Consider the following 15,599-nt stretch of genomic DNA (forward strand, 5'->3'; position numbering starts at 1 on the left):
CTTGCATCCCGATGAAGCCTTGCTCTGAGTTCAATGTTCATTCAATCACATCGCCAAAGCCATGGTCTGTCAAAGCATATCATGATGTATATGACAAGTACCTTGAGAAAAGATGTAAAAGGATACACTTTGCTTTCATGGAATTTACTTATTATTAGTGCAGTATCTATTGTGAAAGACCAGAATCAGTTTGGTTTTGTTCCAAGGGAGCAAATGTTCAAGCGATTTCATGTGTGGCAATTTCATTGGATCCTTGGCGCCTCAACAAAGATTGGCCTCACTTCAAGCTTTGTTTGTTCTGCTCCTACTTGGGGGTATAGACGGAAGCTCTGCCGCGCCCTCCCCTTCCTTCATCGCTATCCGCTCCTCAATCAACCTGATACTGTTCCACAGACAGAGGAGCTGCTTCCGCTTGACAGAAGACAGTCTCGCAAGCTGATCATCGTTCAAGGGAAGGCATACATGTGATGAGGGCGAGCGGTGAGCGGGCGTTGGATCAGCAGACATGGGGCAGCCGAGGGAGGAGTGAGGATGGGAGAGGCATGTCTGGAAGACCTTTTTAATCAGGCACTACACCTGTGTAGTAATGAAGGGAGCGGATGAAAACTCTCCTTTTCCGTGTCACATTTATGTCATCAAAGAGGGCAATTGTGAATCGATGTATCTTTGGGCTGTCGACTCGTCCTTTCATGTCATCAGTTCACGTGATCCAGCGATGTCTGACTTATTGCAGTTCATCACCCTTTTGATCCCACGTGATTTGCTTACGCGCCCCTCCAACTGTCGGAGATAAACTCTGCGGGAGTCCCCCTCCTCCTTATCCTGGACCACCTGCCACGACCCAGTCCTTGCCAGTCCTTCAGTCAAGCCCCTGCTGCTGCTCGTCCTCATCTCATCTCTTCTTGTCTCTTGCTCTTGCCCTTGCTCTGCTCCCTGCCTCTGATCTCTTTCTGTCAAATTCTCTGCTCCTTCTGCACCTGTTCCCGAACCCAAGCAACCTAGTCACTACGCCTCGAGTCTACAAGACTTGTAACACACAACAGCCTATCGGTCAGATGTCCATCGTTAGCTTGCCAACCCGCTCTTCAATCCGCCGATCTTCGTCACCAACAGCACCTGCAGTAGTACCCCTGGATGACGACAAGTGGGCGAGGCTATCGTCTGTGAAGCGGAAGCAGCTCCTCTGTCTGTGGAACAGCATCAGGTTGATCGAGGAGCAGATAGCGATGAAGGAGGGGGAGGGCGCGGCAGAGCTTCCGTCAGTAGGATACATCGAAGAAACAAAGATGAGAAGAAGAAGTGTGAAACTGTATTGTAATAAAGAGAACATGTAAGTGCATTCCCGTGAAATGAAGGTGTTGTATTCTCAACTCACTTCTTCAAGATACTGGGACAGAAATTCTTGAATTACGCGGCCTCCTCCCATCAATATCAATGGTTGGCAATACGGAGGCAGACTAGGATAATATCGTCATAATGACTTCAACATCCTTGGACGTGGGGGAGATTTGTTAAATCCGCATGCATGAAGAAGCTCTTCATTGCAGGGCTCCGCGAAATCCTTAAATTTCACAAAGGGTGACACAATGCAAACAACACATACAAAGAATATTGATTCATTCCTGCCCCTGTCCCATCAATCCTATTACCCCCATCCCGCCGTCAGATTTGCAACACCAGCAAGCACATCTTTCTGAAAGCCTCAAATCCAGCGGGCGATTCCCCCTGGGTGATGGATCAGACTGGGGCCGGCCAGGGAGGGGCAGGGAAAGGGAGCAGTAGGTTACCGCCTCGCGTACAAGGATGTCTTCGAGCACAGAGTCGTTCTCGTATGACTGATCGACTCTTACAACAGTAGCAGGAGAGCAAACTCAAAGGAGGAGAAGGGCCAGGGATGATAGGGGAGGAGGAGGTGTGGGAAGATGGGTAAAGGGGAAGGACGCGACAGAAGGTGGAGAAGTCACAGACGGAAGGCGAAAGAAGGGGGTTGGGAGGAGGGGGGTGAGGGGAGGCAAAGAAGAATGGAGATGGCAGGATAGAGGAGGAGAAGTCACCAGTTGCCATTCCTTGGAAAGCGCTTCTCGAAGTGCGGCAGCAGACACTTTGGCTTCTCCCGCACTGAGATGCTCCCACAGGGTCGCGATGCTCTCATCAAGCTCTGGAGTCTCGACGATCTGGAAGGCTGGTAAGAGCGTCTAACGAGATCACTGAGGTCGAGACATCGTCAACGCCTGAGACGTTGAGCTTGTAGTAGAAGTAAGGTTGAATCTCCAGCAAGTCGTGTCGCAGCTCAACCTGGGCTGTTGCTTCAGGGGAGGCAAACTAGTCACGGGTCACCATCTGCACAAGAACTTACCGACTTCCATCTTTTGCCCAGCTTCATCTCAGCGTATCGAATTTCTCGCTCGATCATCTCTCTGCAAGTCATCTTCATCACCGGGCACGCCATGCAGCTAAGGAGAAGCTTGCCTAGAGGAGGAGGTCATGGCAAAGTGCCACAGTGTATGGTCACGGATCAGAGTCCCGATCTGTGAGACTAGCGTCTGCCCCTTCCTCCGTCATCTCAACGGTCGCCCTTGTCCAGAGCGTCACCTTGGTCTGATCCTCTCCGGGGGACTGCTCCGCCTCCTGCCCTGCGTACTTGGTGCCCTTGCTGGGGGAGAGGGTCAACCCTGACTGAAACAGGTCGACTAGGAGCTTGACGGCTTGAAGGGGAGAAATTTGTATCATGCTCTCGGAGGCTATCAGGACTTCGACGGCCTCTTTGGCCTTTCCTTGCTGCCCAGGTGACGTTAGCAGGGAGGAGGAGGAGTAACGAGAGGGTGATGACGAGAAGGGGGCGAGGAGGAAGGGGCGAGGTGAGGGGAGTGGGGAGGAAGAGGATGGGGAGAGAGTGCGGTTACCGCGACGAGGTGGTCAAACTTTCGTTGGAAGAAGTTAAACTTGAAGAGTTGGACATCGCTGAGGATCTTGGACTTGCCGAAGTAAGTGACCTTGTGGGGGATGTCAGGCATGTCAGACTGTTTTCGATCGGCTACCATGGTCCCCTCCATCCTGATGCTGTTTGTTCGCAACGCAACACCCGAAGGTCGTCGAGCTCTTGAGGAGACAATGGCGTCATGCTTGCTCAGCGCACTTGTCAAGGAGCAAAAGCTGCTCGGGAGGACGAAAGACTGTGACTGGCCCACCATGGTCGCCAGCACCAGCATAGCTACCGTAATTCCGTACCTGGTCATGTTCATACTCAGTCAGGACACACCATATGTTTGTCCGCGAGTTGTCGTGGCCACACAGGTTCTCGCACCATGCCTTGTCCCTCCTCCCGCTACCCCCGCCCGCCCTCTTGTTACCCAGCCATCGTCTGACCTCATTGCGCCTGGATTAGACTCCGACCAATAATACGGCGAGTTACATGCCTCACCTTATTCATTTAGAGGCTGACTCGAGAAATATGCTACCTTGACCCCTACTGTTCCCTTGCTTTGAAGGACCTTAGTACTGTATGCGAGATGGAATCGCACATTGGTGTGGAGGGCGGTGGGAGGGAAGCAGGAGGGATGGAGGAAAGGTTGTAAAAGGAGAGAGCATTCCATGGAGGGAATCGGAGAGGAGAATGAATGCTGAAAAGCTTTCTGTGGACGTTGAATGTTGAAAAGCTTTCTGTGGACGTTGAATGCTGAAAAGCTTTCTGTGGACGTTGAATGCTGAGAAGCTTTCTGTGGACGTTGAATGTTGAAAAGCTTTCTGTGGATGTTGAATGTTGAAAAGCTTTCTGTGGACGTTGAATGTTGAAAAGCTTTCTGTGGATGTTGAATGTTGAGAAGCTTTCTGTGGACGTTGAATGCTGAGAAGCTTTCTGTGGACGTTGAATGCTGAGAAGCTTTCTGTGGACGTTGAATGCTGAGAAGCTTTCTGTGGACGTTGGGTTGCTGGAATGGAAACTTTGTTGGAGCGGGAATGACTGTTTGCCACAGGGCTGAGGGAAGAAAGAGAGGAGGAGGAGGAGGGCCACAGGAAGAGGATGGTTAACCTGAACAAGTTGAGCGAGAAGCTGGAGATTGCCTCGAACCTCGTGACAGCAGGAAAACTTGACGAGGGGAGCGCGGTATGCAAGGAGTTGGAAGAGAGCATCAGGGCTTGCCTGAGAGACGCTACCTCTCAAAGTGAGAAGGTCATGCTGGAGAGGTTGAAGAGGACGAACATGGTAAGGGAGCTCCCTGAACCTTCCCCTTGACATGACGGGACATGCGCCAGGCGATGATTGACAAGCTGAAGAAGCTAGATGTGCAGCAGCGGAGGAGAGGTAGGGAGATACGCGAGGAGCCGAGCTGTGCAGTAGCTTCAGGAGCGAGACAACAGTACAGCAATTTCTCCATCCCGGGCAGGGAGGAGGGGACAGACCTGCAGCTGGAGCAGCAGTTGGCCACTACCAACCTTGAGCTTCGCGAGAGAGAGATCCTCGTAGATGAAAGATCAGTCGAGCTAAGCAAGGTCAGTCAAGATGAGCAGGGATGCCTGGGTGGGTCGTCCGAGTGACACTGGGTGGAGCCTGGTGTTTCGATGCTGTGTGATGTTTCGATGCTGTGTGATGTTTCGATGCTGTGTGATGTTTCGATGCTGTGATGTTTCGATGCTATGAGTTGTTTCGATGCTATGAGTTGTGCCTTTTGCGCAAGAGCCCTTGAAAGTTTGCGATGGAGCAGAATATGTCGACGATGACTTGCTTGAGGAGGTGTGTGTCTTGCAAGTGAGATGATGCAGCGATGGAACAGGTTGAGAAGGACGTGGCGGCGATCAACGAGTGTATGAGGGACATTGGCGAGCTCGTCCTCCAGCAGGTGCTGCCATGAGCGGCGACCTGGGATGCTGACACGCCGTGGGAAGGGAGAGACTCTTGGCAAGGACGGGGTGCTGTCATGCCAGCTCGAGGATGCCAAGGAAAGGTCCAACGATGCGGCTCATCAGTTCGCCAAAGCTGGAAAATCGAGGTGAGGTCCTACCAGTGCACGACCGTGTCCTCCTGTGAAACTTCCTCTGCTCCTGAAGAGCTCCAATGAGCAGTCCGCTGACACCTGCGCTTCCCTCAGAGCAAACAGGCGGCAGTTTGAAGGAGGGGCGACAGCTGCTGCAGTTGGCGGCATCGTGGGAATCATAGGAGGGCCTGTGAGTTCTCTTGCCGTTCCTCCCCAGCTCACATGCATGCAGATTGGCATGGCGGCAGGAGCAGCTACTGGTGCTCTCGTGGGATCGTAAGATATACCCTGCTATGTGCGCTCTGCATGATTGGTGGGGTTCGATAGGTATGTGGGGAAAAAACTCGGAAAGTTCGAGAAGTCGAGGATTGACGAAGAGTTGTCTCAGTTACAAGAACGATGAGACAGCAATAGCAAGGCGAATCAACTTAACGGTTCTATGTACTATTATTAAATCCAATCGCTTTCTCCATACTCCACATTCCCTCTACTTCAACCGCCCCTCTTTCCCTAGCTCCCTCCTCCAAAAATCCACAAGGAAAAACTCCATCGACCTCCCCAGAAAAGAAAAATAAAAAGAATGACTCCTGCTCTCACTTAAGGTCCCCACAAGTCTGTGCAGTTCCACAATCCAGTCTCGCAGAAGCCCTGCTTTGCCTTATCTTTCTCTTTCGCCATGAGCTCAGGAGAAATGGTCGGGATTGAGCCAGCGACGTCCAGAGACTCGGTGTCTCCAGCAGACTCAATCTGGGTAGAGGTAGAGAGGAACTGAGTGACTGCAATGTCCCCCACCTTGTGCAACTGAACGAGAAGTGCAAACATACTGTTCTGTCTGGTAGAGCAAGCGATGTGCCGGGAAGACGACGATGAGGTGTTGAGATGAAGCTCTGTCTCAAAGGAGAGTAGGAGAGGCACAAAGCTTCAAGAAGGGGGCTGAGGGGGAGGGAGACAGAGGGCAAGAGAGTGGGAGGAGGAGGATGTAGGGAGGGGGGAGGTGCGAGACGCTGGTAGGATGAGAAGCGATAATGCAACTCTGGTTCTAAATCAGGAGAAGGGCATCATGACCCCACCCACGCAGACCACCCCATGGATTTTCAGACCACCCTACGCAATGATGACACTACCCGTCTTTTTCATTGTATGTTTGGATAATACCCACAAAGTAAGGGTAATTATGACCTAAGTATAAGGGTAGGGATATATCACCCTACCTCTTCCCGAATTGCTTAATCGCGACTACCTTGAGTTTTCTTTCAGGACCCGCCCAAGTATCTTATTGCTAGCATGGGTGGGGTAGTCCCAAATCTATGTGGTAAATATTGAATATTTGTATCAAACTTAAATTATCTGATTAAATTTCAAATTTTTCAATGAGTGCTCCAGAGAATCCTTGGGCAACCGATTTAGAAGGTTTAGCATTGTTGTCTTGGTGCTGCACGATTTAAAACAAATTTTTATCAACAAGTTTGACTAAATATATTCTAACTACAAACTCAGTATCATTCTTAGTTGACTAAAGTTTAGAATTCATTTATTCTTGAGAGTTGAAGAAATATGTTTTGAGTAAAACTTCCACACCCCGAAATAGAAACCCGGCAGCCATGGTGTTCGAGCGTCTGAGGATGACGGAGGAGCTCTATGGCGTAAGTCTAGAGATGAATGTGGAGGAGGATGTATGTGATGATTTGATAATGTGATAATGCTTGTATCAAGTAGAGAAGATTGTTGTGAGGCTTGTCAAGATGAAAAGGGTGATGTTGATGCAGAGTGGTGCTGTGTTCGACACGATGGACGTGTTGGACACAAATCACCTTTTGTTTGCATTTTACGGTCGTGGTTGAGAACTCTGATGGAATAATTTTGTAATAACATTAACAAAGTGTGCGATAAGAGGAGAGTTTGGTGCGATTTTTCTTTGCTCGACTTTCCGTTATTGTTTGCCACAATGTATCAGATCTTCTAGCACACCTTCGCTTGCTTGTCAGTGACTATGAAACTGGATGGTTCCCCATTCTTGTCTGCGTTGACTGGATGGCATGTGTTGGTTCACACTGACTCTTCTTCCCTCCCTCCTCTCCTGCTCGTTCATGCTGCTGCCTCTTGTCCGGACAGAAACATGCGGTAAGTCCTCCGTTTCACTCACCATCACCCGCAGCATCTAACTCCATCCTACAGGCTGCTCTCTATGCACAAGCAGCAGACTTCAACAAGACTGCTCGCTTTTACTACATGAAGGCTCAGGACGCCTACTACCTTGCCAACGCGCAGGCCTCATACGATGATTGGCGAAGAGCTCGCAGACAGTGGGACTATTTCTACCGCAGGAAGTGAGCAGAGGTCTGATGCTCTTGTTACCCACATCAAGTTTTTTGCCTCGAAATGTGTCGTTTCAGATAATCTGAAGTGTATTGTGTTGTCATGGATGAACATTGTTTGAAAGAATCCTCCTCCACAACGACCACCTCGTATCCTGCTTCTCCTCCTGCAACGAGTCCTTGCCCATGAAAAAATACCCTCCAATCTAAGAAGGCAGCTGAATTCATTCTACATCCTCCTTAGCAAGAGAAGCTCCTCCTACGGCATCTCCTGTGGACGAGCTGGTCCCTGCATAAGTCGCTGCACGAGGCGGATGAGGGCGAGGGTTGCGAGCAGGCTCACAAAGACATCAGACTCGCTGAGCAGGATACCTTCCCTTGTCCCGCTGGGAGCTTCTGAGAGGAGGAAGCTCTTCCAGTTTCCTCCCAACGTGGATGGTTCCAGCAGCGCCTCCTTCATCTTGTCGACCGAAAGGATGCTCTCCGCGATACCCCAGACCAGCCAAAAGGGCAGGAGTTTGGGGGAGGAGAGGTCCCACTGTCGAGCCTGTAGGACTTCGGCAGCGATCATGCGCGCCCTCGTTGCGTTCCTCTGCTCCCCTGACAGGCCTGCAAGGGTCGCCCATGCAAGGTTGAATGCCGCCTCCTCGTCTCCCCCCCGAGCTGCCTGCAGGTAGTAGTCCATGGCTTTCCCACGGTTGGCCCGAGTCCCCTGCCCGTACCACAGGTGATCTCCGATGATCCTCTTAGCCTCCATATTCCCATTGTTAGCTGCCATGGTCAGGAGCTCAAAGGACCTGCGTAGAGCTTCCTGCGGCTTCGCCTTGCAACTGACGATGCCTTCAGCGCACCGCTGGTACAGCCAGGCTGCGTTGCTCTGAGCTACTTCGTACCCCAGCTCAGCCGCTGCCTCGTAGGAAGCCAAGGAGGAGTCGATGTCTCCTCTCATGTAAGCCTGTAGGCCATCTCGCAGCAGCACCCCCCACTTCCCTCTCTCCGAAGCGTCCTTGAACAGCAGCGTGCCTCGCAGGCAGGACGATACCGTTCCCTTCCCCTCGATGTGCATCATAGCCAGAGCCAGACGAGCGGCCTGGTGGTCCAGCGCTACTGCGTTAGTAATGTAAGCCAGCGCCAGCTCTTCGTTCCTCTCCACCCCCCGTCCGTCCTTGAGCAGCAAGCCAGCGTTGTAGAGCCCGTCGGCGTTCCCCGACAGAGCCGACTGGTTAAAGTAGTGAAAGGCTTCGGTGAAGTTGTTGTCTGCCGACCCGTCGGTGAGCGACAGCGCGAGACCATTGAGTGCGGCCACATACCCTTGAGCGGCAGCCTTGCGGAACAGATTGAGCGACTCGTTCCTGTCCTTGGGCACGCCATGACCGTACGCGTACATTACCCCAAGGTTGTACTGAGCCTCCACGTTCCCGTCCCTTGCCGCTCGTTGGAGATACTCCAGGGCTCTTCCTCGATCTCTCGGCACTCCCCCTGCTCCCCAGTAGTATCGGTGGCCCAGCCATGCCTGTGCCCGCGTGTCTCCAGCTTCCGCTAGGGTCTCCTGGTACTGAAAGATGTCGTCGTCCTCCCCCCCTTGCCCGGCGAAGGCATCGCCCTTCTCCACCTCCTGGGACAGCCGGATGAACTCCACACTCGCTGCATCAGGAGACTCAAGGTCTCGCAGCGCGATCTCAGCAGCAGTGCGGTAGTATGCAGCTGCCAGCTGGCATGACTTAGTTGCTCCATCCAGGCCCATCAGGTGCAGGTGGCCCAAGGCAAGCAGCGCATGCTCCTTGCCCGCAAACAATTCGTTCATGTGAAACCACATGGCAGCGTTGGTCCGGTTGCCCGGGGGCAGCTCGACGCCACGACGGGCGGCTGCTGGGTTTGAGCTGGCCGGGGAAAACGAAGTGAGCAAGTCAGTCTTGCGCAACAGCGTCGGCCGGTCGTTCCAGCGAGACATGAGATCAAGGATCGAAGGAACGTCGAGAGCCTGTCCGTAGTGCATGTCCGCGTGAGCGATCACCCCGCTCGCAGCTGGGTGGAATTGTGGGCTGCCTCCAATGAAGAGGTTGGTCAAGGAGTCCTTGGGGTTGGCATAAAGGTTGGAGGGAGCCATGACGACGGTCTGTACCTCTCCGTTGATGATGCAGTCCAGCCTTCTATGGATGGGGCCATGCCAGACCACAGCGATGTGGTTCCACTGCTCCAGGGGCAGGGGCTTCGAGGTGAAGCTGCCAACCATCTGATTCATCGCTATGGTATGAAGGCCGCAGAAGATCAGCCCCGGGGCCTGCGAGAAGCCCCAGAGGAGGTGGGGAGAGACCGTGAACATGGCCTCCTTGACAGTAAAGATGCTCCGCTCCCCGATCCCTCCCGGCGACATGTCATAGTCGTGGAGCCAAAGCCAGAAGGACATGGAGCAGGCCTGATTCAGGTTGAAGCAATGCCGAGATCTTATCCCGATGCGGTGCTGCAGCGCCAGGGCGTCTTCGATCAGCGTCTCTGTCCACGGGACCTCCGTTCCCCCCTCCGCCGATCCTCGGGGTTGCGTCGGGTCCACGAGATCTTGGTTTGAGTTCACCCGGCCTGACAAGTCTGCCTTGCAAGCGTGTGTGGACAGGAAGGTGATCTTGTAGTTGCACAAGCTGTCTTCTCGGATGCTCTCGATCCTGTCGCTCACTGCATTCTTCCCTGCAATGCACCTGCAAGGCAAAAAAACAGATCAACGAGGGAACGATTGCAGAGGCAGAAACAAATCACCGGAAGTGGACACGAGCCTCCCTTGGCTGCGCCCCATCGCCGCATGGAGTGCCTTGGACGTAGTGATGGACTTGTTCCTGCTCTGAACCCTCCAGTGAGCCCTCCGTAGGAAGCCAGACACCAAGCAGGCTTCCTTGCATCCTCAACTGCACTCCAGCCTCGTTGACAACTCTTCGGAACTGAGTGACGTTTCTGCCGTGGCAGAGCTCGTAAGTCCACCACCCATCGTCTTTCACAAAGCAACGATTGTAAAACATATCCATCAAGCTCCCAGAAGGAAACTTCATCTGCTCCTCCGTCAGCGTTGTTTCACTCTGCTGGAAGGACTCTTCTCTTGTTGCAGAGGGGTTCCTTGAGTCGTGCTCTACAGCGGGGGTATGCTCTTGCATTCCACTACCACTCTCCTCCCCCTTCTCCTGGTTCACCCCATTTAGCTCCTGTTCCGTTTCTCTCCTCATAGTCGCTTCTTCATTGACGTATTCCACAGCGTTCGCTTGCACCTGCTCTGTAGTTCCGCGAGATCCCTCCCTCCCTTCCACGGCCAGGCTTTCCCTCTGCTGACTTGTCTCCTTCTGACCTTCTCTCATCTTAATCTCCTCAGCAGCAGCCGTTTGCACATCTGCCGCCGCTGCATCTTTCAATACCTCTGTCTCCTTCGCCATCTCCATCTGCGATTCGGCCAGCAAGCCCTGAGCTCTTTCCTCCTCCTTCTCACCGTCCCTTTGCGCTTCCCTCTGCTCTCGTCCTTCTGTCGCGCTTTGACTCACACCTGACGGAGCGGGCGATGAAGGATCAACAAGAGACTCTCCTATCGCGTCTGTCGTGCCGACTGGAGGCTGGTGTTGCGCCTGACCAGACGGATCTGACGGGGCTGAGCTGGTCACAACTTGCTCTTTAGCTTTCTGTTTCGCTTCTTCGATCAATCGATTGTTGATCTTGACCTGATCCTTCCATTGAGTGGTAATCTTGTTGCATATCATACGAATCTTTTTCCTCAACACACTTCCTCCCTGCCTCGGTATCAAGTTGTGCATTCGCTCAATTTCATTTGAGAGAATATCGATGTAAGGATTGACATCAAAGGTTTCCAAAAATCCAGGATTGTCATTTTTCATATCTATCAGAAATTCTTCGAGAAAGTTCTCAATGGCATCTTGCCTCCAGTGAAAGTACTTTGGCAGACCACTGTTCTGTTCTTCCTCCTCTTCTTCCTCCTCTTTCTTGACCTGTGCGGCCTCCTTGTCCTTGTCCTCCTTTTCGTCCTTGCCTTCCTCTTTGCCTTCCTCCTTTGCTCTCTCCCCCATGACCTTCATGTCCTCCTTCTGCATACTGTTCCCCTCCTCCTCGGTCTTGGGATTTGTGACATCTTGCACTGCATCACTTGCTTTCACCGACGAGTCTTTCAGAGCCTCGTGCTGCACAACTTGATCAGAGGACCTTGAGCCATCGGGCGGAGTTGCTGCTGACAAGCCTTCAAACTGACTCGCTTGCCTTCTGTCTTGAGGAGATTGAGACTGCTCAGAAGGCTCCCCACCATTCTCCCTGGGAGTTCGAGGTGCATCTAGCAAGTCCCTTTCTGAACCAGCAGCATCGATGGATGTAGTATCTGCAGGAGTGACTGGATCGTGGGCATTCAGAGCAGGATGCTGAAAAGGCTCCTCCGGCTGGGAGCTCTCTGGAGTGTTTCGGCCCGCAGAGCTGTCAGGTTCATCGGAGGACTTTCCCTGGCGAGTCTCGCGCAGCTCCTGCATTCTTCTGTGCAAGATTTGATTCAGATAATTCCAAGCAGGAAGGTGGCTATATGATCCATCAGCAGGCCACATGGTCGGCCAGTCGGGTGGCCAGAAGGAGCTCATGGGCTCCCTCGAATGTTCGTTTCCACGATTCAGGATCTGTCAGAAACGTTCAGCTCGTGTCGCCCTGTAAAAATTCTCATCGTCCAACCTGATATGGCGTTTTATCTGCCAGATGGTCAACAAACTCCTGAGCAGATTGCAAATCCGCGACTTTCGTCTCTTTCAGCTCTTCAGAGAACCAGATAATTGTCCAATCTTGTTTGAAGTTTTGTGGGTCATGCGCTTTGTCAAAATTTTGCCTTGCACCATGTGGGCTGCCCAGGTTTGAATCTGCTCATAACGATGATGAGTTACAACGCGAAGCAAAGGAGTGTCGTGAAAGGCAGGTTAAGAGAACGGAATTACCTTCTTGGTGATTGACTTGGCATATAACAGGATGAAGAGGCATTGCGAAGCTGAACATGAGAAAAACAAGGGAGGCGGCACGAAAAGTAAAAATGCGTTGCTGCCGCTTCTGAGATCTTTTAGCACAAAAATTCCTTGAACAGAGGTGCGAGAAACATGAAACATTTGGTACGAAGGAAGGTTGGAACATGGAGAATATACATGATAGGGGCAACAACTTATGCTGCATACTGTGACGTCCGATGCGAGATTCACATCCACGTGGTGGAGAGCAACATCGGATCGATGAGTTCGTCCTGTCGGATGGCATGGCCAAGCTTTCGGATCGACTGCTCTGGTAACCCACGCTGGGAGGAAACGAACCGAGGCTACAATGGCGCGTAGGGGTGAGATAGTGAGCGCTGGAAGCCGAGTATGCGCATGAAGCATTCTGTACAAGTTCTGAGTGCGAAAAGTCTCCTTCCTCCATCAGTCCTCGTCCTTCTCCTCCTTCTCCCTCTCGCTCTCCTCTACTTCCTCCCGTACAGCCCATGTGAACTGATTTTTCCACCATCTGAGCTGGCCGGCACTACCCCACCCTACTGAAGCTGACCCCTACCCCCTACAAACACAGAGGACCATGATTTTCACTACCCCTACCCATTCTTAATTTTCATGACCCCACACGCATAACAAAAGTTGGTATAAAAGTACCCATTGAAAGTCAAATGGACCCAGTTAAATCCGTCACCACCCTAAGAAAGACCACGACCACATCATCAGAACTACCCCCTACCCCCAATAATGATTCCTTCCATGGCACTCTATCACCCTTCTGTCTTCCCGACCACCCGTCATCTGAGCCTTATGTCCAAGTACCCACCCTGTCGATGACCCCCAATTCTCCCTCTAATCACCCCTATATACAAGGACCACTCCCTTCACCTGCACATACCCAGATCCGAGTGGGGGTACGGTACCGATCAGTCACGTTCAGTCTGATCGCCCGGCCGGGGCCGGGGCCCTCAGTCGGAATGGCAGCGGCCGCTGAGCCGAGCCGGGCCCCGGCGGGGGGGACTGTGTTCAAGTACATACACTGAGTCTCTTCTTTGGGCAGCCCTCTTCGTCAAAGCAGATCTTGCCGCGCGTTCGCGCTGACGCCGAAGACTGTCACCAGGAACGGGCCCGTCCCGCACATCCTTCTGAGAGCTTCAAGCTTGTCCCCCGTCTGCCAGGATCACCTCAGGGACCCTCACGCTGAGAGAACAGACTGCAGTGCCCCTGAGGACTGCGAGGGCCTTGTCAGCACAACGCAGATGGTCTCAGGCCTCTCAGTACATGACGTATCCGGCGATGATCGTCGATGGTGGCAGCTTTCACGCTCAACTTGACCGCGGGGCTAGTCAGCGCTTGGAGCAGCGCCATGAAGGCAAGTGTGGGAAAGAACACCGGAATGATTGTGCGGCTGGAATGGGAGGAGGCGCATGGTGAGAGGGAGCGAGCAGTGAGGTCGGTCAGATGCAGGAGACGGAGGCAAAAAGCCTTCCTCCTCCTCCTCCTCCTCCTCCTCCTCCTCTGGAGTCAATCATCGATTCACTGCTGAGAGAACGAGGATCCGATGATCCCTTGTGACAGCCAGAAAGCGGACGAGGAACGTGTAACAGCTCAGGCTGATCACTTATAGACGCTGGCTGGAGGGAGAAGGGAGGATGTAATCCGATCGGACCCGACTGGCCACTGAGCTGGGAAGCAAGGATTGCTGCAAGCTGTGGCAGCTGTGCTGGCGTGTAAAGGTTGATGGTGCGGAGGACGGTGATGGGGATGAGATAGAATTCTTCCCCTCCCTTCTTCCCAATGGTAAATATACCATCCACAAACCACTGAGTTGGCAGTAAGGAGCTGTGGGGGAATTGAAGGGTGCTCAATGTTTTGGTTGGGAGGAGGAAAAGAAGAAGCAGGAGGAGAAGCAGGAGGAGAAGTAACGAGGAGGAGGAGCGAGGAGGAGGAGCGAGGAGGAGGAGCGAGGAGGAGAGGAGGAAGGGAGAGGGCGGGTAGACGAAGGCAAGCGTTGACTCTGTGAAACCTTGATCGCGTCGTGGAACAGCAGGCAGGTTTCAAGAGTTGTACATCTTCGATCAAACAGCAACGCAGGCAACCTTGCAAGTGGGGAAGAGGAGAGCGTTTCGCAGCGCCAGCGGAACCAGGACGGTAGTGACGGCGAGCCGACAGGACTTACATAACCTTGACATCAGCGTCGACCTCTCCGATGTGCGTGAAGTCATCCTGAAGAAGAGAGAGGGGAGGGAGGGGAGGAAAGACGACGGGAAGAGAGTGGAGAAGAGAAGAGAAGAGAACAGAACAGAAGGAGAGGAGAAGAACAAGTCAGCGAGGGTGGGAAGCAGACAGCAACGCGTACAGGAACGATCCAGAAGACATGGTCGGAGTAGCTGCCGGCCAGTGCGATTCTACCGGCGAACTTGGCGATGATCCCTGGGTGAGGGAGTCAGGAGCAGGCCCGCCCCAGGAGGGCCTAGGAGGTTCACCGGTTGCTGCTCCTCCCAGCAGGCCCGTGAGGAGGCTGAAGCCGGTGACTAGCGCCTGTGAGACGTCGGTTGAGTCATGGGAAGAGAGGAGGGAGGGAGGGAGGGAGGGAGGGAGGGAGGGAGGGAGGGAGGGAGGGAGGGAGGGAGGGAGGGAGGGGAGGGGGAGGGAAGGGGGAGGAAAGGATGGTTGTAATGATGACGCAGGTGGAGTCAAGCTCGGACCTGCTTTGTGGAGGTGACAGTCTGTCTGAGTCGAAGGCTTCGAGGTGTTATGCTTCAATTCTCACTGCCCTTTCATCCATTCAACTATCTTCATCGTCATGCTCATTGACATTTCCATGATCACTATGATTTCCTGATCATATCCTCCTCCTCCTCCTCCTCCTCCTCCTCCTCCTCCTCCTCCTCCTCCTCTCCTCTCCTCCTCCTCCTCCTCCTCCTCCTCCTCCTACCTCCTCCTTCCCTCCTCCTCCTTCCTCCTCCCTCTCCTCCTCTCCTCCTCTCCTCCTCCTCCTCCTCTCCTCCTCCTCTCCTCCTCCTCCTCCTCCTCTCCTCCTCTCCTCATCTCCTCCTCTCCTGCTCTCCTCCTCCCCCTCCCTCTCCTTTCCCCACCCCTCCTGATCGCATGCTCGGCCTCCCTCACTCGTTTCTCTCGACACCATTCCAGCACAGCACGTGAAGGTATCCGGAATGTATCCGGGAACTCACGGATATTCACGGATACGGATAGAGTGTTTGTCACGGATGCTAGGAAAACAGGGGTAGGGGGGTATTGAGTTAGACCAGTAAGCCTTTGAAGGAGGGGTAGTATACATAGTAAAACTTGCTGGTAAGGAG

The 15,599-nt window shown here is 53.2% G+C and overlaps 6 protein-coding genes across 6 annotated transcripts; 2 read left to right on the plus strand and 4 right to left on the minus strand.

Moving 5' to 3' along the window:
• Nucleotides 1–1,662: 1,662 nt before the first annotated feature.
• GUITHDRAFT_139979 (hypothetical protein) lies at nt 1,663–3,191 on the minus strand (the record flags this gene model as incomplete). The annotated part of the gene is made up of 8 exons (XM_005831054.1): nt 1,663–1,725; nt 1,788–1,835; nt 2,055–2,174; nt 2,221–2,295; nt 2,357–2,417; nt 2,438–2,469; nt 2,593–2,778; nt 2,904–3,191. The coding sequence occupies 8 exons, from the start codon at nt 3,189–3,191 to the stop codon at nt 1,663–1,665; spliced, it is 873 nt and encodes a 290-aa protein (XP_005831111.1).
• A 706-nt stretch (nt 3,192–3,897) lies between these two features.
• On the plus strand, nt 3,898–5,253 carry GUITHDRAFT_109915 (hypothetical protein; the record flags this gene model as incomplete). The annotated part of the gene is made up of 8 exons (XM_005831055.1): nt 3,898–3,925; nt 3,975–4,204; nt 4,255–4,519; nt 4,677–4,732; nt 4,773–4,838; nt 4,885–4,988; nt 5,088–5,163; nt 5,206–5,253. 8 exons carry the CDS (start codon nt 3,898–3,900, stop codon nt 5,251–5,253), a joined length of 873 nt encoding a protein of 290 aa, XP_005831112.1.
• A 317-nt stretch (nt 5,254–5,570) lies between these two features.
• On the minus strand, nt 5,571–5,795 carry GUITHDRAFT_109916 (hypothetical protein; the record flags this gene model as incomplete). Its single annotated transcript, XM_005831056.1, has 1 exon — nt 5,571–5,795. One exon carries the CDS (start codon nt 5,793–5,795, stop codon nt 5,571–5,573), a length of 225 nt encoding a protein of 74 aa, XP_005831113.1.
• A 786-nt stretch (nt 5,796–6,581) lies between these two features.
• On the plus strand, nt 6,582–7,409 carry GUITHDRAFT_153070 (hypothetical protein). The gene is made up of 3 exons (XM_005831057.1): nt 6,582–6,616; nt 7,086–7,094; nt 7,149–7,409. Exons 1-3 carry the CDS (start codon nt 6,596–6,598, stop codon nt 7,302–7,304), a joined length of 186 nt encoding a protein of 61 aa, XP_005831114.1. The 5' UTR covers nt 6,582–6,595; the 3' UTR covers nt 7,305–7,409.
• A 138-nt stretch (nt 7,410–7,547) lies between these two features.
• On the minus strand, nt 7,548–9,032 carry GUITHDRAFT_72490 (hypothetical protein; the record flags this gene model as incomplete). The annotated part of the gene is made up of 2 exons (XM_005831058.1): nt 7,548–8,105; nt 8,331–9,032. 2 exons carry the CDS (start codon nt 9,030–9,032, stop codon nt 7,548–7,550), a joined length of 1,260 nt encoding a protein of 419 aa, XP_005831115.1.
• Nucleotides 9,033–14,451: 5,419 nt separating this feature from the next.
• On the minus strand, nt 14,452–15,102 carry GUITHDRAFT_109919 (hypothetical protein; the record flags this gene model as incomplete). The annotated part of the gene is made up of 5 exons (XM_005831059.1): nt 14,452–14,502; nt 14,636–14,709; nt 14,763–14,817; nt 14,985–15,009; nt 15,050–15,102. 5 exons carry the CDS (start codon nt 15,100–15,102, stop codon nt 14,452–14,454), a joined length of 258 nt encoding a protein of 85 aa, XP_005831116.1.
• Nucleotides 15,103–15,599: the final 497 nt, after the last annotated feature.

This window comes from Guillardia theta, assembly GCF_000315625.1.
Source record: "Guillardia theta CCMP2712 unplaced genomic scaffold GUITHscaffold_42, whole genome shotgun sequence".
Taxonomy (NCBI): domain Eukaryota; class Cryptophyceae; order Pyrenomonadales; family Geminigeraceae; genus Guillardia; species Guillardia theta.